The 27632-nt window shown below is 38.1% G+C and overlaps 1 protein-coding gene across 2 annotated transcripts in view; it reads left to right on the forward strand.

Moving 5' to 3' along the window:
* Window positions 1–27632, forward strand: part of LOC122527818 (unconventional myosin-XVIIIa) — a 60344-nt gene continuing 32712 nt past the window's right edge. The window contains exons 1-9 of one of the 2 annotated variants that reach the window (XM_043652342.1): window positions 1–1868; window positions 5615–6304; window positions 7141–7608; window positions 10041–10175; window positions 25179–25367; window positions 25719–25895; window positions 26102–26302; window positions 26458–26610; window positions 27033–27616. In XM_043652342.1, the coding sequence (XP_043508277.1) occupies window positions 1734–1868; window positions 5615–6304; window positions 7141–7608; window positions 10041–10175; window positions 25179–25367; window positions 25719–25895; window positions 26102–26302; window positions 26458–26610; window positions 27033–27616 (2732 nt within the window). In that variant the 5' untranslated portion in view covers window positions 1–1733. Of the gene's footprint in view, window positions 1869–5614; window positions 6305–7140; window positions 7609–10040; window positions 10176–20807; window positions 22928–25178; window positions 25368–25718; window positions 25896–26101; window positions 26303–26457; window positions 26611–27032; window positions 27617–27632 lie in introns of those variants that run through there. The other variant, XM_043652343.1, reaches the window with a different exon arrangement.

Raw genomic sequence — 27632 nt, forward strand, 5'->3', positions numbered from 1 at the left:
TTAGGACGCCAGCAGTCGCCACTGGTCCAACTTGTAACTCGCGGCTCGCTTATACTTGTGATTCAGTCTGCCATGATAGTCGTCAGTGTCGCGCGAGTGCGCCGTTGAACTTTTGCATATCGTTGACTGTGCCTTTTTGACGAAAGGGACGATTCAATGGGCTAAGCTGCTACACACTTTGACGGACACGTGTGTTCGATTGTTTTGGAATGACGGCGCTCCCGTGTTCGACTATCTGAACCTAGAGAATCTTCTACGAGTCGCACGCGTCTTCAGCCGAGTGAATGGCGGCGGGTGGTGTGGTGGCGGTGTTGTGATGTGTGTCTCGTGCCGCGTTGACTGTCAGTTTCGTCGCGTATCGAAAATCGCGTCGGTTTTTGATCTCGTGTGACGCGGCGTTGTCGTTATCGCGATACGTACGATCGTACGTGCGGAACGATCAACGAGTATGCACGCAGTTAATTGTAATACGCTTATCAACATTCGTTTTCCCCGATCGTGCAGCATTTGTTTATGAGCAGAGGTTGCTCGAAGAGTGTGCCCGAGAGTAAGGTGTGGTGAAAAATGACATGTAGATTCTCGTTGTTCGTTCGCTCTTGCCTCTCTTTCTCCTTCTCAACCTTTCCCCCTTCCTCTTTGTTCTAGGCACGCGTATTCCTATCCTTCCCTTCCGCCTTCACCCGTTTGGTATACCGGCGAGAGTCGAAAGCCTCTCGCGAAGGTAAGAATTCGCTGTCACGCGCGATTGTCACGATACTGTTCTCACACGGAACGATGCATTCCGGTGACGAAGTAACGGGGAGAGAAACATCGCGAGGATAAAACTATCTTCGTGCATGAAAATTGTGTTCTCGATCAATTCCTCTTGTGTACGTACTCCGTGTGTGAAAGAACGTTTTCAATTTATTTTAGCTAAACGACAAAAAGAGAGGGAGTCAGTGTTTCGTTTCACAAAGAAAGAAAACAACGGAAGAATCTCGTAGAAACGATACAGTTTTGGAATACGTTGTTGGGATTAAATGCCGGAAACGACCGGCCATGAAGAAACAGTTCGCTCTGGTAGGTTCACGCCCCTTTGCGCGTCACGTATCGCCGTATCGTCGATCATCGACTGAAAATTTACCAATGTATTCGGTGTTGCGTGATCTGTGCCGCGTGAAAACCTAGTATCGGAAGAATCGCTTATCGAGCGACGCGCCTCCGCGAGTGTTGGTGTTTCTTCCTGTCTGTTAGCGGTCCTGTGGTTTCCATGCGGGGATAGATCGAAGCGTGCCTCGAGGGAAAAACGTGCCTCGTATTGTATCGTAAAATAACGGGGCATCGAAAGTGACGTATCGTTCGCTCGGAATTCATTCCGTGACAGGGAATTTCCTGTTACCGATATTTGCGCTCACTTGGCGCGTACGCGACGTTGCGCGAGCGTGCACGCCCTTCCCGCCTGGCCTCCCTCCCCTCGCCCTAGTCTACGCAGCGATCGTCGTCCACAGCCGTCTCTACAGGGGAGCGATTTCGTCGGCCGTGTTGTTTAGTGTTTGCACGTAACGGCGGTGTGACCGAGGGAGCACACACATCAGTCGTATCGATGGACAGTGTCGCGTTATGCGTGCGGGCCAGTCCGAAATACGCGACACCGCGTGAAACTGTACACGCGCCGGCTATCATCAACAGAGAAGAGATATCCTGCGTTATCTCTTTCTCACGTTTGAGTGGAGAACCGTGCTGTGAATGAGAAGATGTTCAACTTTATGAAGAAGGCTACGGAGAAGGACGACAAGGAGAAGCGGAAGCGCGAGAAGAAGGAACGAAAAGATGTCAAGAAACGAGATCGAAGTAGTATGTCCGCTGAGGAATTACTACGTTTGGATGAAGTACGTTTTCTTTTGTTTGTTTATTTCTTACAAGTTAGTTTGGTTGAAAAACAGTAGGTTTATCCCTAACGTAACATTGTCCGTTAGTTATTCCTTGTTCGTACACGAGGTCCTTTCTTTTGGTACACGAAATATGCGTAATATTATCCTGTGAAATTTATTTCGTTCGTCTGATAAAAATTTGTCGGAAATGCATATGTCGAAATATTGACTGTATCGTTGACCTTTCCGCGCTTTTTCCAACGTACTTATCTATAAAGTGGATGTAGTAGATAATTTCTACGATATGTCGTGTTTGAGTCATCGTGGATAATCTGTTTTTATCTGCGAGTAGTTTATTTTTCTTTTTTTTTGGAGGGGAAGTTTAAAGATTATGTTCGACGAGTCGTATGTATTCGCTGTATAGTAACACAGCATACCACAAATATTTCGTCATATGCCTTGGAAGAATTTTCCAGGTTTTTTGTCCGATGTGTAGATTTGAACCTTGGTATTTAAATACATTTTCATAAGTTTATCGTAATGTCAGTATGAAACATTACAAATGCAAATGAATTGCTGCATTGGAAGTATTTCCTATTTCTGTTATTTACTTACATTAAAAAAGTAGTATTTTTCATATATATATATATATATATATATTTCGTGTATTATTATTGATAGTAATTTGTTACGATTACTTTCTTTTTCGAAATACATAAGTTATTTTAAAATTCAAAACGAAATGTTTTTATATGATAAAGAAATGTATCTTTTACACTTCTAGTCAATTTTCGTAGTAAAATATAGATAGCTTGAAATAAATTTTACTTTTTATAGAATAGCAGTACAAATAGAAGAAAATTTTTTTTTATTTCTGTAGAACTTAATAGAATAAAAATTACTTGTATAATATAGATTTTAATATTTCGTTAATTTTCTATTTTTAATAGAATTCTATATTGTTTTTATTATTTTTATTGTATTAAAGATATCACTGATCTCGTACAAAGTAATCTCGAGATAATTCAAGGTCATTCAGTGGTATGCGAGTGATGTATGTATGTATATGTTGGTAGGAGCAGGAAATTCTTCGAATATTCGCTGTAACATCGGGTTTCCTTTTAAAAATATAAATAAAAATGTAGATTGCTATTAAGAAGAGAATGTTAACAAACCTCTTTATCATTACCATACATTTTACGAAAAATGTATAATTTTTTCGATACAACATTCGACACGGAACGTGTAATTTTGCTTATAATTAAGGCACGTTTCTTTCTTTTTTATATAACAATGTATCAGTTCAAGGATATTGATGATTTGTCAAGCAATCTGTTTTAGTTTCGTTTTAAACGAAGGAAACATTGAATTTTATTTTTAGTCTCATTTGTCCACCGTTTCATTCATCAAACGAAAAAATAGTTAATATATCCAAGATGTTTGACGAATTGTGAGGCGAATATGAATTGTTGAGCATCACAACGCGACTATTTAAGATTTATTTCTACGCATTCGTATATCAGTCTCTCTCTCTCTCTCTCTCTCTCTCTCTCTCTCTCTCTCGTACTTTCTGCATCCGTACATCACGTTTTTATAACCTTAATCATTCTTCGTCTTCTTTCGTTTTATTTCAAAGAACATTTGCCGTTGTGCACAGTGATAAATGTCACGAAAACTCGTGCAGTGCATTGGAAAAGTAATTTGTTTGTCGCGAATGTATGGCGGGGTAGTACATGTACCTTGTAGTTAGAGAGGAAATGCGGATGCATTATCAGCAGGTAGTGGAACTCAGGTGAAAGTGTTATGTCATTAAGTCTCATTTAATTCTCACTCGCCGATTATTAAGATAAGAGGATCTTAACATTTCTACCGGAGATGTATGGAACTACACATTTAAATATATAATTATTAGGCTATACGGATAATTGTTACGTACATACCTTACGAAGTAACGTTATATTCAAAGGTGTGAATTGACATGTATCATCTATAACAGCATCATTTGGATATGACGTATAAGCGCACAGTGTGCAGTGAACTCTTGCATTTCTTCGAAGTTGCTCGTTTGAAACGAATTAAATAAATTTTGAAATTGGACAGCTTTTATTAAAATTTTTCACTAATATAGATGCACAATCGTTCGAAAATTAAGTATGTCATTTTTAACATTCATGGTTTACGAAAGGAAATAGAAGATATTTTCATTCTTACGTTCAATTTAAAACAAACAAGTTGGAGTAATTTTTATTCTTTCATAAATCATAAATATTAAGAATGACACATTTTTATTATCTCTGTATTTCATGTTCTAGTATTTCTTGCCTCATATTATTTTTTTTTCAATTATTATTTCCATTTTTTTTCATATTTTTCATATTATTCATATCTGTCTCTTATTTTTGCAAATGATAACGTTTCTTTAAATTGCTTTTGAAAAATCCACGTTCAATCATTTGTTTCAAAGATAATTGATAATTATTGCTTAGTGCTGGGTATATATTTAATTAAAGGCCTTTCCGAGTTGCGAAATCGAGGGCACTTTCATAGTTAGTTACTTAATTACACTTGAATTTGTAATTGTTCCGACATCGGCCATTGCTCCCTCTGAATGTACGCTCACCACGCGTAATTTCATTTTATCGTATATCTTTGTGCTGATTTTTCTTCTAGCTTACGCGATTACTTTTGCTGTAACAGTAAAATAAAAGTAGTAGACAGAATGGACGAAACCTTGTCTATTAAAAATATTCTAACAATATTACATATTTCTTGTTTGATTTATTACACGAAATTATTGCTTCTTTAATTGAATGCAAGAATAATTTTTTATTCGCATTCAAAGTATATTTAATCGTTGCTACTGCAATCATTTTCTTAGTCTACTCTCAAACAACTTTGAGTTTATTTTTCCCTGTTTCAATATCTAATCTCGTGTACGAAGAGATCATTTCTTCTTCCTTAAATTGCTTATCGATGAAACATATGTTTATAAAATGCGGAAGATAAGAATACATAATAATTGCATAATTTATTATTATTTTTAAATTAAATAATTTCAATACCTATATACCTACGATAATATTATTGGTTTAAAAATAATATTCAAACATATAATTGATCATGTAATAATGTATGCTCGCAAAAAGAATAATTTTCTAAATGTTTACTACTGTTTATTGATCACTTTTCTTGGCATTTCCTATTACCGATTGACAAATATCATATTAACAAACATTATTGAAAAATAATCGTGAATGAGAATTATTGTAATAAACTTGTTATGCATCATTTACTTAGAGTGCATTTATATGTTGTTTTCTCATACTATTATGCAAAGATACTTAATCTAAGAAAATGGATGTTTTATCATGCACGGTTGCCTTTTATTGTCAGACATTTATCTCCTTAGACCTTTGGTATCAAATATCTTTACATGGTATGTATATCGCTTAAAGCATGTTTGTTACTTTGCGTGCATCTGTAATCCCTTTGTAATGCTACATTAAAGTTAAAAGATAAAATTAAATCAAATCGAGAACATGACAAAAGTGATCTTGTATTTCTCGGTTTTCAAGCTAAGCAACTTTCGTTTTTTGTATAACAACGGCGAGATATAAATCAAGAGATATATTGGTTTTGATCTCCGTGACATTTTCTTTCCTTACTTATGTCTGTAGTACATTTTGACAAAATTTAGCCACAAAAGATCACCCTATACAAATCACGTACAATGGACTAATCAAGTGCATTTGTTTCTTTCATAGGTTCGGAGATCGTTGAAGATTCCTGGTCGCCGGAAGGAGAAGGAGAAGTTACCGAGCGGTATCACTGCAGACTATAGCGCGTCGTTTTTCGCTTATTTGGACCGCGATATTCTGGAAAATTCGCAAAACTCGTCCAGCTCGGGGCAATGTGTTCGCACTGGTAATAACTGGAATACCAGGACGCCGGACGGTTTGACGCAGAGTGACTCCTCCGAAACTTCACTCACCTCGCTGACAATCACCACCGCTACGTCCTCGGTCACGCCGACCAACGTGTCTGGACAATCGGGGAAGAATTTGCCACCACTGCCACCGAAGCCTCCGAAGCGAGGCATTCTCAAGGGACCACGTCTTACTGTTAGTAATACCGTGAACTCGTTGTCGGAGGAAAGCCATCTGCCAAACGGAAACGAGACTAATTACCAAGAGGCCAGCAATTTACTGGTTAGGAACACGTTGCAGAACGAGGTGATCGCGTACCAGAACGTGCCCGCGCATTTGTCAGGATTTGGTAACGCTGTTAACAAGGAGGAAGCTTGCAGCGAGGAGGAAACGCAGACGGGGCAAAGCGCGTGGCAAGTATCGCCTCAGCGAGCAGCTCAACAAACTCAGCAGCAGCAGCAGCATCAGCAACAACACCAGCAACAACAGCATCATCATCATCACCAAGGCGACACCAAGTTGCTGCAGGTTAGTTGGGAGGAGATAATTGATTTTAGTTAGATACGTACATGTACTGGTGTACGAGGCACTTGTGGATTGAAATTCATGATGTCCAAGCTTAAGCTTCGAAGCTTGGAGGGGTTTGGTCACGTTTGTTACCGTGGTATTACAGAAACGGTAGGTTGGTCTGGCACTTTATCTATGATACGTTACACCCTAGTGTAAACACTAATACTTATCGGCTTGTGCGTTAAAGAGGTTGGTTTCCATAGTATGTATTAATAATACCTACCGTGCCACTTGGGACACTGGTGGTTTATGAATTTTTATCGCGGACATACATTTTGAGAGTTCAGTTTTTATTGGGTTGTTTGTGGGTCTTCCGTGTCGGGAATAATTCCAACATGCAGCAATACATTTTTATAATATATGTTTCGAAATTATATTATTTTATTATTTTGTGCGTAATTTATATTTCAAAATTTACTAATTATAATTCATAAAATAATTACTGTATTGTGATCACAGCACTCACAATGCAGTGATCATATACTATGTGATTACGTTTATATGGTATCTAAGTACTATGTTTACCGAATTAGGGAGCATATGTATGTTATCAAATGGTAATATAACACATATGCTTTTAGTAAATGATTACGTGATATTCGAGCACGTACATGAGCCTTCTGGAAGCCCAACTAAATAGTATCATTTATATGGACTATTGAGGATCATAACAATTTAGAGTTAAATTACTTAATTCTGGAGTTTTCAATTAATCAGTAATCTAATATCTAATCAGTCAATATAACGATATCATTCTAAAGTTAATAATCGAATCGTAATTTGTTATTTTACAGGTGGTGACTAGCGCGAGCCCGTCCGCAGATTCTCTAACAGACACCACGAATTCCAGCTTTGCAACACCACCTTTCAGTCTGTCGCCTGTAGGAGAATCCCAAGGCTTGTCGAGGTGGAGATCCTCGGCATCCTTCGAAGAACAGGGCGTCGAGTTGCAGTTACCAGAGATCGTCCCTCTGGAACTGCCCGAACCTCGCGAGCTTACGATCCAAAGACAACCACCGCCTCGAAACGACTTTGGTTTCTCACTACGTCGAGCTGTGATCGTAGAACGAGCTGCAAACGGTGTCACGCAGATGAGACCTGTGATCTTTGCTGAACCAGGCTCATTGATACAACATAACAACGACACCGGTTTACTGCCAGGCGACAGGCTGATCGAAGTCAATGGAATTAACGTGGATGACAAATCGCGGGAGGAAATTATCGATCTCATTAAAGGCTCCGTTAACAGTGTCACCGTAAAGGTAGGCCATTTTAAAAATATGAATGTATAATTTTATTACTTTATTTCCTTTTCAATTAGTGAGAAAAAAATATTTGAGCTAATAATTTGCATTACGTGTGATATTATAATATTATTATTGTGAAAGGGTTAATTTCAACGATGAATAGATTGAGGGGGAACAGTTGATTTCATATGATCCTCATAGTTATTTGAAATCAGTCTAGTCACCTCGTTGCAACAGCACTGTTGTCTGTAAGACAATAGGTCTTTTCTTTCAATCTGGCAAGAACCAACGTATCCGTTGTTACCAGAAAAATTATAAGAGATACTTATAATTTCAATTACACGCTACATTTGAGCTCTGTGCGTTTTGTAAGATAGAAAACAACTCTCGCATTGTATATTAAACCTTGCTATTTTTCTGATTTGTTCTTCACGTTTCTACATCTTCACTTTCTGGAGTATTTTATGTAAAAATAATCGTAGAATTTACAACAGATAGTAAAATCATAATTATAATTTAATCACATATCTAATACTGCATATTTAAAAAGCACCTATATTTTAAATATATCTATTGAAATGTAATGTCCATTTCATATGTTATATACACTCAAGAAGCAAAGCAGTTAAAAAGTATTCGATCCTTTATTTCAATTGAAACTCAAAATTCAAGCTCAAGTAAAATACGAGTCCAAAAATAAAACCATCCTTAAGTTTTTGTAGACAAGCATCTTTGGTTGCCACTTTTTCTGCCTTGTTTTCCACGACGAAAACGGTTGTACACGGGATCGTTGGTGTTGCCGGTAAAAGTGAGAGCGTTCACAGGTACGCTTGGTCGGTTCGAAAGGTGATCGGTGTACGGAACAGCGAAACTGGTGTTTCCCGGCTGATCGTGGTTGGTTCATTGCCACTGGTGCACCGAATATAGCGGGATCGTGACTCATGACCCATAATAAAACTATACTTGGACCGGGAGTGTCGCGTGAAAATAACTTCTTACCGTGAGACCCAACCGATGATCATCTTCCATTGGTTCTTCGTTATGACAGTTGGTCACGAACTTGAAGAATTAAGCACTTAACCCTTACACCCATAGATTTGGAATTAGCAATGTAGAATGTTACAGATAGGTACTTTATTAGACTTCTTAGACTGTTAAAGCAGTAAATGCGCAATCACATTTGTTGATATGAATTTGACAGATGATAGTTTCTAATTCTGTGTGATATTTTCACTGTTAGTAAACGAGCTTTCTTCTTATTTATTCTTCTCGTTTGGATTTGAAGTCTTCGAAATATTGCGGGTGATTCCCTCGGAAAGGAAGAGAGTAATGACATCAACTCCCAATTAGCACCGTTGTGTCATAGATGACACACCAAACTTTGAGTTTAAGTTATGTAATTTAGGAGTACGTCATTTATTTTCTGTCGTATCGTATTTCGTACTTTGCTCAATAAAATCTTACGAAATATACAAATGGAAATCGATTTGTTTCACGAGTATTTATAAACATTGTTTCTTGTAGATTCTCGATTTAATCGCCGTGGTCCATAGAGTTTAATTTGCCGAGCCGCATCTTGTATCACTTCTATCTCAATTTATTTCTCCGCGTGTAAAGCGGGCAAGGAAAATATACCACCGTAGCGAGTAGCACGAGTCCGTCTGGTTCTGTCGTTCGAAATGTTGGAACATTTCCAGTTCGGGTTGTAAAGTTACCAGAGGATGTATTGATTAGGCTTCGAGGGCCTTCGTTACAGGTTTGTACCCCGGTTCTCCTTCTCGGTAAACGAAACGGCCTTAACAGAAAGAACGTAACGTGATTTACATACTTATATTATGTACAGCTAGGCCTCTTGCAGGTGTTCTCTCGGTCAACATCCTGTTTCCTGCGCTGTACACGTTAGACGGAAACTACTTTAATCTTCCTGAGAGCTCGTGCACGCGGCTAGAAAGTAGATTCAGGCATCCGTTACACGCGTGATATCTATTAAATACGTACGGTTAACCATGAGCTTATCAGCATGTACAGTTGGTCCTCTGTTACCCGAATTTCTTCAGCAACTCCTCTGCAAGCTTGATAACAGCGTGGTAATTCCTGTGAAACTATTACTAAGGAATGTTACTAACGTAGTGGGAAATTATAATTCATTCGTTCGTATTTAACGCTAGAACCACTGACGATTGATACTTACAACCACTTTTGGTAGTAATACTGAGACCGGCAATTTCTATTAAAATCTTTGCTGTGAAGAAACGTTTAGTAATTAAAACGTATAGAAGACTATAAACAAACACGTATTTAACTAATTCAAGGCGAAAAGCAAACTCTCATCTTTATATCTTGCAAAGAATCATTCAAAATTGATCATTTTGACTATTACGGTAGAGGTATGCAACATCGATAATAGGGATCGAATAAAATTGTAATGGAGTGTATGATGTTCGTAGGTGCAGCCAGTTGCGGAATTATCGGAATTATCAAGACGCGGTAGTAGCGACGGACGTCAGGTCGAACTTGCGGCTGCGAATATCCGTGGCGGTACACTTCGACGATCTGGTAGTTTGCGGTTTCATCAAAACATGGTGAGTACTCTCTTTTCTGTCTTTAGGAGGACTCGCGGAAGATTTCTCTTCCGTCGTCTCAGAAAGAAAGGGCAGGACTTTCCATTCGCTCCATCCATTTAATTCAATATAAATCGAACCTTTTCATAACATTTTATTCAAATAGAAGAAAGAACAAAGTACTTTGAGTGATAAAATCGTCAACGAGGCGAGGGATAGACACTAGAGATTTTATCGTTCAGTTGCATTCAATTCGAAATTCAATTGTGAAAGTAAGAGCAGGTATCGACAAACTATCAGATATTTACGAAGAAAAACTGGGAAAATGTCGGGGTAGGAAATAAGCGGGCGGGAAAGAGCGAAAGACGCGGTGGGATTGTTTGGTACTTCAACAGAAGAAATGGTGTGGCTGTGCAGAGGGAAAAAGACAATAGTAGGGACGGATGCTTTCCACCCACATTCCTCGCAGCGGTGCAGTGGCATAGTAATCGCTTAACGGTACATCTGCTGTCTTGCCCGTTCCGCAATACCAGCTTTCGGTCCAATCAAAAACCGGAATCCTACGATAATAGCGCAATTACACGGCAATGAAGCTTTGTCACTTTTTACGACGATATTACGAATTAAGTAATCACGGTGGCAGTTTATGGATTTTATGATTGTGGTAAAACCACGTTCGTAATGATATAGGGATCTTTCGACACTTTAATAATTGCTTTATTTAGCTTCATTAGCCTCGAATGACCGTTCCAATGATCAATATTAAAATTGCTGAATCTGTGTCTGTTAACGTTGCAGTGAGATTACTGGGAATAAATATAGCAGCAGCGAAGATAAACGTTTAATCTAATAATGCAATAAAAGAAAGTGTTATTTATTGAATGCTTGATGCTCTTGAACCGTGTATCTTGCATACTCGCCGTTTCCTAGGGAAATGCTTGAAATCGATCTCCAATGGTTTTTTTTTTAGAATTAAATAAATTCTTTAAATTAAAGATTCTTGCGATTGTGATTTTTTTTATTCTATATTAAATCGAATTTTGAGATTAATTTCTTTTCTCTTGTGCAGCTTGAATATTTAAACGAGATCTGCATGCGATATTTAATGTAATTAATGATTAGCGATCAGTCTCATTCCGCATAAAGTGTATCCAATGAAAATTTTAATTAAATTTCGATAAGAACGTTGCAGTTGATGATCGACGACGTAACCAGTGATTCGTGATTAACGATTAATATTTATAATTACTCCACGATTTAATTTTACGCCAAATGATTAATGCGGTGATCAAGCTCTTCCAACGATGGGCATGAATTAATAAATTAAATTAAAAATTTTACATGATTCATGCCTGCCAGTACTCAGTGGTTCGCGAGACGATAAAATCTTTTTAAATGAAATTAATTTATCATCTCTTCTCTAGTTTGTCAAATTTGAGAAAAAGAAAGACACTAAATTATGTAAATAAGCGAGCACTATGGCTACATTTTATTTAAGGGATACCAATTTGTGTTTTGAAAAGATCGAACAAGATGATGCATCTTTGATCAAGCAATCACAGGCAATTTCCCTGAATTGTAACCAGCGATGAATACCAAGTACACAGCTTCCTATCATTTCCAAGTTAATGCATAACGAGAATTCTGTCGAGCTACGGCATTTAACTGTCTGTTAATCGTCGGTGGCCGCCGACAATACCATGCGAAAGTGGTAGTTGCTGTGGAAATGTACATTGTACAAACGCGTTGCACTCGCCTTGAAACGTATAATAAGACGAACGTGATAAAAATATGCAGAGTGCGTCACATGTAGAAATGGAACGAAAGTTCGAATGCGACTGTATAGCTTGGAGCGATCCGCGTGTCGTAAAAGTGCATAATGCCTTTAAGTAGAAGTTGGGTGAAGCTAGAAGTAGATTTGAACTCTCTCTAACTGCTTTGAGGTATGTAAACGGTACTTTCAAGTGTGACCGGTAGATTATGGATATTTATATGCAAATTCATATTTTTTACGAACACGTCCGAAGAGATGGGACTTAAGTGGACATTTCTTTCATTTGCTCTCATTTTTTTCTAAATTGCGTTCGTAAAAATGTGAAATTTTCACGAACATCTGCAAGTCTTAATAATTACGTTCCTTTCTTAATAAAAGTTAACAGCGTTTTTAGTAACAGCGAGAACGAAAGTTACTCTAAGCCACATCGATAGAAGTAAGGTCAATAGGTATATTCCTTCCAGCAGTGTAAGCGCCTTTTAAATGGCAAGAAGGTAAAAGTAAAGTGATAGAATTTTCCTATACCTGGCCTGTTACGTCACATGCTGTGAAGCTGTCTCTTTCGTTTCAACAATTTTTTAAGACAGCGTTAAATTCAAATTACTATTTTGCACAAAAATAAGCTTTGATAATATTCCTTAGCTTAATTTTTTACATCGTGCGTTACTGACTCTATGCCATAAATGCACATATTAATAGGGAAATTTATGATTTATTAAGTAAATATTTCAAATGTACATTAATTTTTGGAAACTTAAAATGTTAGATTAATTAAGCGGTTGATCATTGATTATTAATCATCGTCATCATCGTTTATTTCTACATGAATCGTTGGTTAAATTTATTTGATAAAGAATTTGTGATATTTTTATAATTGTATAATTTATTACTAATCTATATATATATTGTATAATTTATTACTAATCTATTCAGAACGAGGTTCGTATCTGTACTTGAGCAAAATCTGGTTATACGTATGGACTGTTGGTAAAACAGAGTGCGATCTAGGATCTGAGATCTGGATCCGATCCAATGTACTAACAGTTGGCAACAACCCGACTTGACTTTTTTTCAAAAAGTAATTTTTTAAAATATTTTTTAACGAGCAATAGACAGAATAAGTAATTTTAACAAGTGGGTCAACAAATTGTTTAAAAACAAAGATATATTTTATACACGAAAAATAATAATAGTATTGTAAATTATATCAATATTAATTTTAGACACAAATATCACGGGAGAAAAGGTAAAGTTAAAAATAGGTAAATTAATCTTTTTCACTTTTCACATCTCTCATTTCCATAATGTTCAAGTACATCTATCTACAGTAACTGCTGTATGCATTATACTAATCAATGATTGCGTGTTCTCCTTTCGTCTTATTCTAAAAGCAAACGAATCAGCTACTCGTGATAACTTTGTGCTCTGCACTAAAATGCAGATGTGTTAATCATATAGTTGTTGTACACGTGCACGGTAATTAAAGATGTGAACCATGTACTTGATCGTTAGTTTGTATTCATAGCATTCGTGTTGACGTAAAATCAGACGATTAAAAATTACACGCTACCGCATTAATGTGCAAACGCATTGTCTACCATTTGAATTATCGTGGTGTACGAATGTGCTTACAAAAGCACAAGCAAGTTAATCAAATTTTCAGGCAAAAAGCTTATTAGATGTTTTATAACAGATTGGAAAATTTTTCCATTTATTTTTATAATGGTATTAATATTTATTTATCATGTATTTTAACATTTAATAATATAAATTAAAATTATGTTCGAGTGAAAGAGAGATTTCCTTGATCTGGAAAATAATTATTTCTTTTATTCTCAAGATTTTCTTCGTATTCCATGGCCTATTTTAAGCTTTCTTCGGTCTGTTTTCTTCATGAATTTATTTGCTAGACAAGTCGAGGCTTCTAATTCTAATTCCTAACTCCGTTTGTCACGATATTTAAGTGGCGAGTAATTAATTTGTACAACATGCAGCTCCGAGTAAGTAGCAGTTACTTGGCTATAGTAAGTAATCTATTTCTGCTCCATTGGTTAACAGTTATCGATGTAATTGAAAGGAGATCGAGTAACGCTTAACCCGCTCGTTCGATAACACGATGAAATTGATCTGCAATGCATATTGTAGGTATAATGTATTTCTTGCGTCTAAAATTAAATTAGTATTCGTAGCATATAAAATTGGCTGATATTGCGCACAGTGGTCAGAAACAGGCGAGAGAGAATTAACTAGTTCGAAATAAATTAGTTTAGGCTTCGTTTAAAATACGTGATTATATTATTATATTATTATAGATAAATTAATTTTAAATTATTCCAAATTATTTTAAGATTATTTTAAAATATAATATTTGTAAATTATTTTAAATGTTACGGATAAATTAATTTAAACATGTGTTTGAAACAAATGCGCAGTTATTTCGCTATGCCGAAAATTGAGAAGCAATTGAAATTAGTAGAAGCATCCGAAGTAGTAAAGAAGTAAAAGGGAACGATTCACTGACACCGATCATTCGGAGTACGATGGCGTAACGGTAGTAAAACTCTCGAACGTTATGTGCATCGTCACCGTAGGGCTGCCGTTGTAATGTTACGCAGGAACATTACGCGGCATCGAAAAGGATGCACTTATAGGTGCAGTCCGAGAATGACGTCAACCTATTGCCTTTCTATAAATATCGGGTTTCCAAAAGAAGTTCGTTGCCCACGCTTGCAACGCGAACAACAAGCCGCGAGAGTTTAATGACCGTCTTCGCCACCATTTTAGCCTAAACCATATTGAAATCCCCTCGGGGGTATTTGGTATCATCAGTATTATTATTATCATCGTTACGCGCGTTGATACTTCAATCTTTCAGTCTTCGTGGTTCGTTCGTTCGTCACTTAATGTTATTAATTCGTGTATAACCAACTTGTCCGTACGACTAACGTAAAGATTACGTGCTTGTAGGAATTACGAAACATTTGATGTGAGTGTGTATTTTTGGTCGCGATTTCAAAATGCTCTGTACAACAAGTACGTAAGTTTTTCTGTACCAGGCGTTCGAATAGTTTCGTGATCGGCAAGTAAGAGGAACGATCTGTAGGGAAGGAAGACCGATGCAAATATTGAACGTCGTTTGCAAGAGGATAACGTTTGATGACTCATATCGAGTGACAGGCCGGTCTGACACTCGGTGAATAAGTACACCGGGTGAATATCGCGAATTGTCAAAGCCGTGGCATACTTACGCCTATCCGAAACGAGACCTGAACCATCATTCGTGTCACGTTCGCTGTTTTTTTCGGCCAAAAACCAATGCGAGCGTTGGATCTGCGTGCGTTCACGTATGCACGAGCGATATCCCGTGAAAAGGTTGAAAGGATGAAAAATGCATACGTAGCTGCAGTTTTGTTGAAAGAGAATCGACAATGTTTCGTTCTACGGGAATACTTCAACGTTACGCGTTATCGTTGAAAAGTTTGGACGAAAGCTTCCCTTGTTACTCGAACGAAAAGAAATTTTGATTGATGATTTAAGTCGCACATTCATCATTCTTATCTCATAATATCAGTCTTGCGTAACTGCAGCTCAGTCTCTCCAACTATATTGTATACACAGTTACTTTCCGTTTCATTTCTGCAGTTCCAAGCTGACTTATTGCTTCTTCTATTTTGTCCTGGCAATCAAGGTGCGTTACATATCTCAATTATAGTTCAATATATTTCTAATTTACTTTGGAACTTATTTCCTCTTCTCCTCTTCTAAGATATTTGAAATCTAATAAAACATGAAATGGGAAACAAATGTTACTCTCTTTTCTAGAAATAATTGTTTTTAAATTCGCCTGAAATTGTTACTCGCGAACGATCCTTGCCAAATCTGCCTCTCTATTACCAGATCTCCCATATAAGGAGGCGTCATTCACATTTCGTGAAACGGTTTCGTAGAACAGTCACGAAAGCGAGCCGAGCGCAAACTTGTTGCTTGATTAATAGAACTACATAGCAGTTGCATCAGGACGCGTTAGAAAGTAACGGCTAATTAAATCTTCACGATTGTTCTTCACGATTTGCTGTACTACTAGGCTGAGTGAGTCTGTTGGTTGCAGTACCGCTACAAGGATCCAGCCTACGCTTTAATTCTAGTTGTTCCACCTTCTAGCAGTCCCTTACCTTACCACGAGTACGTTCTCATTTTCACGTTTGAGCTCTTAGTATATTTTTTTTTTTTTTTTTTTTTTAGAATGACATGCTTCGCAATCTGTGAACAAATACTGTAACTCTCTTCGAATTTTTGTGTCTCAATTTTACATTCACCAGCAAGTCAAAAATCTTATCTATTGTATCGTGCAAAAGAAATTACTTTTTTTGTTAAGACTATTCTTTTTTTGTATAATACCTATAAATTTTTATTGATGTGTAAAGTGAATTATCGAATAATTTATCGCGTAAAAAACGTATTGTACCAAGAGAGATTAAGCCGCGAGGCAATAGGTTTGCGAACGGAGCAGCGGCGTTACTCGAAAAATAAGCGAAGTTGAAGTAGTAGAAGGGAAGAAGTAGGGCGGCAACTTGCCATTCCCAAATATAACTTTTAAAGTGGTGGCGTCTTTGAAGCGGTTGTTACGCTCCATTCGACGAGATTCAAGTATTCTTTCAGTGTACACAGCGAGCAAACAACTCTTTGAAGTAGCGTACTAAAACTAGATTTAGATGATCATAAATTCGAATGACACGTTCGTAAACAATAATTATTTATTTCATCTGCAAAATACCAAATTTCATTGAAATCAATTAGACTTTGTTAAAAAAAAGAACTTGGATGTTACAAATTGACCGGAAACAAATTGCAAATGAAATATGTTGACAAGTTCGATCTGCCTAAAGAAGAAAAAGACGATTGAATAATTGCCTACTGCAAATTGCGTGCAGACCAGGGCTTCACTTTTCTTTCTTATTATAATCGTTCTTTCCGTCAGCTCTAGTCTCAACTGACCTCCCACGAAAATGACACGAAAATGAAGGAAAGCTCGCAGGCCGAGATATTTTCGAACGCTCGATGGCTCGAGCAAAAGACACACTCGTGTCTCAAATTTTCTTCGATACTTTCTTAACTTGCGCAAGCTTAGAAGGCTTTGTTAGGTGGAGAACTCGGGTTGTACACGCGTGCGCCGTGTCCCCAGACTTCTATGAATCGGCGTGTCACGTAACGACACACCGTGGAGATTGTCCTCTGGTAATTCGCCCACGCGTGCTCGCACCACCTCGTCGTTCCTCGCCTTTTGCCTGGGATAATACGTCTTCGGTGCGTCGAGGAACGCGTGACGTCGATGTGTCATCGGACCACGATGATTTTAGGTACCAGCCGTATAGCAATGGGTAGAGGGGCAACGTATTTCACTTCGTCGTCAAAAAATTCGACGACAAAGGAATTCTTCGGAGCTATCGAGAACCCGACTTCTTCCCACGCCTTCCGCAATGTATTCTCGTTCATCTGTTACGTGTCGCCTTTCAATGCATCGTGCAATCACGCGTCCGATCTTCCACATTTCTGCCACGGACACGGTTTGTTCCTCTCTTGTCGATTTGGCGAGTAAGAAGTTCTTCGAATGTAGACTAGAAGAGAAGTTGAGCGTGCGTACAAGCTCACGCAAGTATTTAACCACTTGCGCTGGCAATTGATTGCGGACCATAACGAGTGACCAAACCGTATACAATAATTCGTTGCTTTCTTTTTGAACTCGTCGGTATGATATCGCTGGATAGAAATTATTGAGAAATAATAAATTTATCATTTGTTTTGCCTATTTTGTTTGACTTAAATATACTTAAAACTGAGAAAATATTACAATTTTGGGACAAAAAATTCCGCCGCAAGAGGTTAAATATAAAGGGTTATTGATTCCAGCGAAACACCACCATAAAGAGGGATGATTTCGCGTGAAGAAACAAGTTCGAAAGAAAGAGTAAAATTTTTTTCATTTAGAGAGTTCGTTTTCGTGAAAATCGAGTTTAACGTAGGCAGTGCCATTTCGTTTTGCAACGCGTAATTGCTAAGAAAGATTTATTTGAGGACGTGACATAAAAATATTCAAACGATGTTAAATGATATTGAATTACTAGCTTAATCAGGAAATGACTGACGTGCGTTTTACGTGCCGACCTTGCCGATAGGTGTAACGTGGACGTAGATAACTCCATACGGAGTGCTATCGATCCGGAAAATTCCATTTCACGCGATGTTTAAAACATTCGCGGTATTGAACTAGAAATTTCCAATTCTAATTGAAAAAGCTTCGCGACTGATGGAATCGACTGGTACGTTCGTATGTATATTTTTCTTCAGAACGTCAAAACGAGAAGAGAAGAGAGAATAAACACAAGTTACTGTGTTCGAAGACAGGAAATATAAAACAAATCAGAGGGCACTATATATACCCAAACGACGTTGTGTGCGGGCAAATGGAAAAACTTTTATACTTGGCTGGGTCTTTTTTTTTTTCAATCTTCACCGCCGTACGAAAGTGTAATCGAGCGTGCCTCGGTTAGCTTTATGAATACACGAAAATCTGTGGAAGCATACATCACGTGAGAACCGCAGAAAAACAGAAGCGGCTCGGAGCATCTTGCGACGCGTGTAAAGAGGCTGGAGGGAAAAAAGGCAAGTCCCCAACTGTGTGAGACGAGGAAACGAGGCATTTGCAGACTCGTCACGTGCATCTCGGTGCACGCGATCCGCGTGCTGAGGGACCAAAAGAGTCACAGGGTTTCGAGAAAAGATGATACTATTTTAAGGAACTCGTAACACCCGAGATTACGTTCATTAAAACTGTGGCCTCTTCAGTCCACGTATTTTTCTGCTCCCTTTGCCTCCGTTATATTCTCTCTTGATACTCGGTTCTAAATTGGAATCGAACGAAGCAGTCATAGAGAAAAGAATGCAAACATTTTTTTTTTTTTCCGTTAATCTTGACATTAGAGTAGAAAATACTGTAAATTGTTCAATCCTGAGAATTTTTATCTCTGAAATTTTTTTTAATCGCGACGTAAAATATTAATAACTATCAAATTCTATACCAACGAGAAAAGGATGTAATATAAATACAGATTTTTAAATTCTTAATTAGAATAGACGTCTTTTCGTTGTTTCGTCCAGGGTGAACGGTTTTAACGGTTAATGGCGCATCTCGGTCTTCCTTATTTCTATTAACATCCGGACGATAATAATTTACGTCATAAAGGAGTTTTCCTGTTCGGAATAATGCAACGCGTTTTAAATGAACCTCCTTTGATCATAACAGCGTAAGTAATTTCCATAATTATGAAGTATCATCAGGTGTACCAATCATGTAATTAAACAGTTCCCGTCGAAATTGCCGCGTAAGTTAATTGTTTTCTCCGCGATTTTTTCTTTTTTCTCTTCCTCTTGTGTTTTGAACAGTTTTAAAAGTCTCTGGAAAATCTAGAAAAATTGGGAACTGTTGGTGAGTTAGGCAATTTTTCGTTGAAGACGTTCCATGTGAAAATAATAAGTAAGTCGTCACTTATAAATTGCATAATTTGCTCTTTTATGACTAAACTACGTGATTTGGGTTAAACACGTCATTTCGGATATTAGTGATGATAACAATTTAGAGTTGAATTTTATTACTAATCTCTGTCACGGAGGATACAAAGTAATATTGAATACTGAACTAAAAATTGCGATAATTTAATATAAATTACTACAGTCATTTATTAATTCAATTATACCATTTGAGTGATCCTCTTCTGCAATCTTTGCGCGTCATTTTCGAAAAAAAAAAATTGATTACCGCGAATTAAATTGCAGTGTGTTCCAATGAGTGGAAGTTGAATTCCTCGCATTTGTCACGGATTAACAGCCACGTCTATAGTGATGTATGCACGCAGAGAAAGGTGACGAGGCCACCGAGAAGAGATTAAAGATGAAAACATATCTTCGACGTGTACAGATTTTCTTTTCTTCTCGTGTTGTTTCTGTGAAAATCGTGTTTATGCAAATTATTGGCTGAGCGGACGCGCTTGAATTGTTCCCTTCGAATGGAAAGGATGGCGTCAAAAGGTGAATTGGTGGTTCTCCACTTTACAGCCACCTTCCTCTCGTTTATTTTTTTGCAAGATGCTGCTGAATGCCACGAATGATTAACTGCCTAAAATCGAAAGTAAAAAGAATTATACAATATAACAATATAATTAGGAATTACACTTAGGAATTTACATTGAATTGCTAAAATTTTGGACTTTGTATTTTGCATTATTCGCGACAGAGATTGGAAGTAAAATTCCAAAATTCCAAAATTCAGTATTCTTTCGTAGTTTAACCCTAGATCCCATTCAGTTACAAATTTTCTCATTTTTCGTGTCAAAGAATTTTCACTCGTTGTTAAAAGAATCGGCGATTAAATCCCCAGTCGTACTCTTTCGTGTGCAAGTATACAGTCTCTCGTTTGAAATTTTACACCGTGTACAATGTTCGCACGTGCGATCAGGTGCGCGGCGGTAGCATATAGCTCTAACCTAAGTAGAAACTAAATATCGAAGGTGATCAAGACTGAAAGCGACCAACGAATCTCCGATCGGTCGCTAGAAGAAGCTAGTAATTTGCTGTGCGAATATTTCTTTCCACGGATATAGAATCGATCGATAAATATAATCGGCAAAAGTCTGATTTGCGGAGGAAAATGACGAGGACACGCGAACGTGCGAGGTGAAAGAGTTGGTGCACGGCGACGGCGACGGCGACGGTGACGGTGACGGTGACGGTGACGGAGACGGAGACGGAGACGGAGACGGAGACGGAGACAGAACGAGAAGAAGGGAGGCAACGAGAGAAAGACGTCGCTTAGCAGAGAAGGAACGCCTCAGTCGTGGGAGCACGCCTGCCTCTTTCGTTTCTTTTTGATCTGCTTCGGTCTCGGGATACCACCGCCGTCTCTTGTGTGCCGCAGTTGAGACTCGGTGTGCTCGACGTGCTCCTCGTAATGGAGGAGCCCTGCTTTCTTCTCTGTCCGCCCTTTCCTTCCCTCGAAGCGGTTCACTCATTGTTCGAAACTGAAAACAAATGACGATTCGGCCCGGTGTCTAATTTTCGAGGCTCTCCGAACTTTCTTCGCCAACATGCTATTAAAATTCGTCATCTTTTTGAACGTCAAGTAATTAGAGTGTTTCATGTTGATTTGGTTTCCGGTTTTGTGCCCGTGTATAGATGTTCGTGGTACAGTCTCTCGGATGCGACGTCGAGGAAGCTCGTTGTTCGATTTGCTTTGGATTTGGCGACGAATGTGTCAGGTGCTCAGTTCTATCGCATTTTCCTTGCTAATGAAAGAGTGTTTAGGTTCGGATGTGTAAGATGATATTGCGTTTGGAGCATCAGGAGAAGAGTAATTCGCATGTCAGTGCAGTGAATAATTGTTGATTTTGCAAACTTTTTAAAAAATATCTCCTCTAAATCATAAAATCATTGAATTGTTCTATAAAATCTGAAAAACGATAGTACAATCTCAAGTATCTTGGACTGTTTGAACGTCAGATATGAACAACGAGAAACATACATCAAACATACGTGTCAAACGATCAATGAACTGAAGATAATTTTCACTCATTCATTCTGAAGATAATTGTCGTATTTTTAATCGGACATGATTCAAGTTGATGTCACAAAATATAATAAACAAGATCTTCTTCGTACATTCTAACATCGTACGCGGAGAGCATACGAAATAACAAATAAAAGAACAAAAGCAACGCGCATCAGCTACTGGTATCAGATCGTCAAACGAATATCAGCGTTAAGATCGCGTCTCCACTTTTACCCGAGTAAAAACCAGGTCTATGCCGATATTCGCTAAACTCGCTGGGTAACTGCGAAACTTTGTTTCGGCGGGAAAAGAAGCGCGGTTGAATCGGTTCGTGGGACCGGATGATCTCGTAGCTCGAAGAAGGATATAATTATACGGCGTGAAAGCGAGAGGACAAAAAAAGAAACGAGAAAACAGACCGAAAAGAACTGTCTGTCGGTTCGCCTCTTTTCTATCGAGATGCCTCTAAACAAGGTCGACGAAGAGTCCCTGAGAGCGCATCACTTGCTTCATAGATCGTGTCGCGGCAAAGCTCACGGGAATGGAATAGCGAAACAAAGCAATCGTCGCGCGACCATCTCCTTTCCTGCCACCAGGTTCCCGAAAGAACGGAACTCGATCGGCCTGGTAGACGAAGCCTCGGTTGCGACAAAATTTCCCAACAGAAAGATCAGCAGAAATGGCACCAGCTCTTGGGAGTGCAGCGACAGCGACAGCTTGCACTCTTCGGAAGCTGGCCGCGAGAATGCGTTCGCCAGCACGAATAACGACGATCGTCCTCCATCGGGCATGTCTATTCGTACCACTGTCAAGCCAGTTAATGGCGCAAACGCTAGCTGCAAGAAGAAAGCTAACAGAACTGTACACGTGTCTTCCGCGTTGGCAAAGGCCGGGGTGAAAGATAGAGATCGAAAGAAAGAGAGTTGGGCGGACACGTTGAGGGTGAGTACGATCGACGACAGGGTCAAGCGAATGGAAGAAGGTTGGGACGACAGCAGCGTGATCAAAACACCTAGGGAGCGGAAGTGGAGGAGGATCACAGCGGAGGTCGAGCAGAGGGTGCCCAGTGGCAAGTCTGGTGACTTTAGGATCCTCGGATTGAGAGGATCTTCGTTGAAAGGGTGGAACAATGGCTCGCAGAAGAGGAACCGGAAGAACGCCGCGTTTCAAAGGAGTTCGAAACCGATCGAGGATATCATCGAGTGGGAGGAGATCGTGGAGATGGCTCTTGCGAAAAAGATTGGCTATGGGAAAGGGAAGAGAAGACGGAGCGGCGAGGATGTGGTGGACGAGGCCGTGGATCGTCGAAGGGTGGATGGTGAAACGATGAACGGAGCGGGGGAGTGCATGAAACGCCTGGAGGTGCTTCTGCAGAATAGACTACCGCCGCAAACAGTCGAGGTATGTCATTATCGGCACGCCTTCGGAAACGAGAGTTGGAGTGGTTCTATCTCTCTTTCTCTGTGCGTGCCGCGCGAAGGATTGGGTGAGCCGTGTATGGAAATTACGATTGCGCAGCGATAGGGGATTCCTAGAGCCGATGAATGCGGCTATTCATAATCGGTAAAATGGTGGATGTTTCGAAGGCGTTTAACGAAGGGTACATGCCTATCTTAGAGCAATATATATATGCGTGCCCAAAAATCTTGGAGTAGCCTTTGCCAAACGAAATTGCGACGTTCAGTCTAACTTTAAACTACGCATGTATTTCTTAATAAAATTTATATCACATTAGTACCTTGTATAGTCTTTGTTGCACAAACTTAATTGATTAATACTCCTATATCAATGTTTATGTAACAAGGCCTGAGGGACACACGTGTTCTGACAAATACGAATGCTCGTTCTCAAACGTTCTCGACCTGTTGTCGGTATATTTATGGACTCGTAGCGTAGATATCGTTGTCTAACAGAGAGAATCAGAAATATATCGAGGATTCGCTTAATACTTTTTCACTATTATTTTTTCTACCTAAATTCTATGGTTTTATGAAATTCCAAGAAATTAAAATATTTACAATATGGCAATGAAATTTTCCTTTGATCCTTTGATTGAGTTAAAAATAAATAATACTGTGTTGGGTAGATAAAAATGTGCATCCAATTCAAATCCAATCTGTATGTACGTGTTAAACGTTCTTTTCCGTGCCTAATTATTGACAAGGTATAATTGTAGCAAATCAGACAAAAATAGATAGGTTAGTTGTTGCAGCATGAAACAGATAAAAGGCCAGCGCATTCGTAATCTTGTAATTTTCCCATTTAGGATCTCTCGTGTTCGAAGGCATGCCGTGTTCTGTTTGTTTCACGAAACAATGCGATCGTTGTACACGGTGGAGCCTGGGGCCCTGATTCATGGTAATTTATTACCAGGAAGTCGTATGAGCCGTCGTTCTTACATGGTAGAATAGAACAAGTCAGTACGCTTTCTAGCAAAACGGCTGACACGACACGCGGAAATCGGTGTGCGTGCACTTACGGCTGCAACTCGCCGCGTGATTCACGAAATTAGGGGAATCGTTATCGAACCCGGCGACGTTCACACGCTCCGTGTCAATTAATCGTGAAAATGAAGTTTAGGGAGAGTTTGAAAGCAAAAGGGAGAGATCCCAAACTAGGATCGTTAAAACATATGATGTCATTCCTTTTTTTCTTTTTTTTACGTACATTTTATGAAACTTTATAAAATAAATTCTATTTACCGTAGAGATGAAGATCATCGATTCATTATTATACAAATCTTAAGGCGGATATAGAAGTTCGTGAAATTTTATTATTCAACGAGGAGGAGATAGAATGGAGGTATCGATGATGTTTCTGAAAATTAGGATTGATCCCCCACCCTGAATTGGTAGCTGCTACACCAGATTTTTGTAAACCTTGAATTTTAAAAGTGTTCTACTTGATTAAGGTCAGGCAAGCAAAGATAGTATGCAAATTGATAGTATTAGGCGTACAAAACCGGTACTAATAACGCAGAAATTCTCAAGGATGTTGATAATTTAAACGACAGTTTCTTATTTTTTCTAAAAGTATTGCCGTTCAGAATGATGTTACCGGTTAAAAATGTCGCAAGCCATTTTTGTAAATTATTGACAGTTTCTTAGTAGAATGTTAAATTATAGATAAATCTGTTTTGAAAATCGGGGACAAAAGCTTTCTGAACGTGCAGCTTAAAAAAAAGAAAAAAAAAAAAAAAAAAAAAAAAAAAATTTTTAAAAAATGAAATTAAAGATTTTCTGTAATTTTTAGAAATGTATAATTTTCTTTTTAGAAAGATTATACATGCTAATTTGACATAGAAACTGCAGATTTCTGCTTGCTATTTGGTGGATAGATCGTAGGTTGAATCTCAAGGTTGAAATACATTTTCCTAATCAATGATGTAATTCATTCAACATCGATTCTCAAGTACGACCAGCGTTTTAATCTAAATAACTCGTGGGTGAGCAAATAAATACTTTCTTTTTGACGTGTGACAACGTAGGAAACTGGAAGAAATACATATGTGCAAAATGATATAATGAACATTGATAATTGTATAATTCTGTAATTAAATAATCCGAGTGTAGTTTAAACAAAATTGAAAATATTAGAGAATTATAGAATTTAATTTCTTTTCTTTTTTTCTTTTTCTTTTTTTGTTGAATAGGCACGGTCCGAGGAGCATCTGGCGCAAGAACAGGCATGGCTGAGTTCCGAAAGAATTTGGCTATTACATCGAGGTGGATTTACTCCTGCAACGAAGTGTGGTCCGGCAGATCCGGACACGGGAAAGCTAAGGATTCGTTTAACCACTTCCGGCGAGGAACTTCTTGTCGACGAAGAGGATGTTGAAAAGGTTTCAGTTCGTTAAATTTACTTAATATCAAATATCGATTTTTGTAATATCAAAATATTTAAATTTAGAATATTTAAAGTGTTTAAAATGTAGAAACAAAAAAATAAATATTATTATCAGACTACGAATTTTTATGCAAACTTTTATTTTTACTAGTGGAATATTTTCCCTTTTAAATAGCATAATGATTACTTCAGTTCGAATGTTTTACATATTCTTGCATGTTTATATTTGCCATGAATGTATAAGCATCCGCAGTCTAGTTATTACGAAGACTCGTAACGTAGAAGCGCGATCCTTTAACAAGTAGGTTAAATCAAACCAATCATTTATTCTTTTTTCTTTTCACAGGCCAATCCCCCCCAGTTTGACAAGGCCGAGGAGCTCTCGCAATTACGTTTTCTCAATGAATCTTCTGTTCTCCACTCACTGAGACAACGTTACGCCAGTAATTTAATACACACTTACGCGGGAGATAGCATGATCATTATCAATCCGGTGGCGCCATTGGCCATTTACTCAGAAAAGGCAAGTGACGTTTATGCGTCGGTTTATTTCCTTTTGCCATTTAGCGAAATTGCTTTACGGTTCAATACGAAATGAGAATAAATTGAACATTCTTTGCTTTTAATCTTTAATTTAATGCCACTTCTAATTAGGATTTGTTAGATTATTTTTTGAAACTATCTTTCAAATGAAATTTTCCTGAACTACATTATTCTCTCATCTCTCAGGTAGCACATATGTTTAGAGGATGCAAAAGCGAGGATATGCCACCCCATATTTACGCGATGGCGCAAGCAGCTTACAGAGGGATGTTAGCAACTCGAAGAGATCATTCCTTAGTTTTCCTTGGCCGTAGTGGATCAGGCAAAACAACAAACTTTAAACATGCTCTTCATTATCTTGTGTTGGCTGCAGGCACAGTTAACAAGGTAGGTCAATCATTTTATAATTTAATAAGTAATCAATGTATCTTTGTAATAAAGAAAACTCACTTTTAAAAAGGTGCAAAATTTGTAAATTTTTCATTTACAAGAAAATTTTATTTTTTCCAATTATTTTGAAATTCTGTCTGTTTTGTTTAAAGATCTTGACTATTGAGAAACTCAACGCCCTATTCACAGTCCTGGAAGCGTTTGGAAACAGTAGAACACACATGAATTCCAATGCTACGCGTTTTACACAGCTCTTCAGTCTGGACTTTGATCAATCAGGGCAAATAGCGTCGGCTTCTTTGCAGGTAATACAATTATAGTAATCGTTTTATACAACTGTGTTTTATTTCATGAAATGCAAATAAAGTTAATAATATATTTTATTCATTATTGTAAAATTGTAAAATTATTTAATTTATGCAGTTGTTTATGTTATGTTCTTTAAAAAACTAAAATTTAAGTTATATAAAAGATGGAGAATTCTTTTACTATGTTAATGCTATGGCTTCAGGGTGTAACGCCCTTAATAAAGAGCACAATCGATCGAATGAACTCCTTTTGAAAAGTGGAACATATTAAAAGAACTTGATAAATTATTTTTCATTTTCAAGTTCTCTATTTTATCATTTTATTTTGCAATATACCTTACAACTCTGTGAATAATTATACAATAATTTTAAATAAAATATGTAAGATATACAATTTTATTTTTTATTTTATTCGCAAGGTCCTACTTTTGGAGAAGTCGAGGATAGGCAGAAGAGCGAATGGCGATCCAACTTTTCATGCGATTTATCGTTTACTGGCAGGCGCGGAGGGTGCACTTAGAAAGGAATTGCACTTGACAAATCTAGTCGCAGAGAACAATGCGTTCATTACACCTTTGCAGAAGCACGAGGACAAGCAGCGTGCTATGGTCGAGTTTAATCGAATCGTGGCCGCTTTTAGGATTCTTGGTGTTTCCGAGGCGGACGAGAAAGTCATTTGGCTGGTCCTCGCTGGCATATATCATCTGAGCTGTGCTGGTGCGGTTAAAGCTGGCACCAGTTCGCAAAGTCGATGGCAGTTCGCAAGAGTCGAATGTGCAGAGAAAGCTGCAACGTTATTGGGTACTACCGTTGAGGAATTGAGTAGAATAGTGTTCTCTTCCAACGGAGGTGGTGCTGGCACACCAAGTACTCCGAGACCTGCTTTACGTACACCGAGTCCTACGGAACAAAGCAAAGATATTATGGGACTAGATGCTTTAGAAGGTCTTTTGATTGGACTTTATTCCGAAGTGTTCCATTGTGTAGCTGCTCTCATCAATCGGTTTGTCCCTTTTGTA

Source organism: Frieseomelitta varia, unplaced genomic scaffold (assembly GCF_011392965.1).
Source record: "Frieseomelitta varia isolate USP_RPSP 00005682 unplaced genomic scaffold, Fvar_1.2 scaffold_232, whole genome shotgun sequence".
In the NCBI taxonomy this organism is placed as follows: domain Eukaryota; kingdom Metazoa; phylum Arthropoda; class Insecta; order Hymenoptera; family Apidae; genus Frieseomelitta; species Frieseomelitta varia.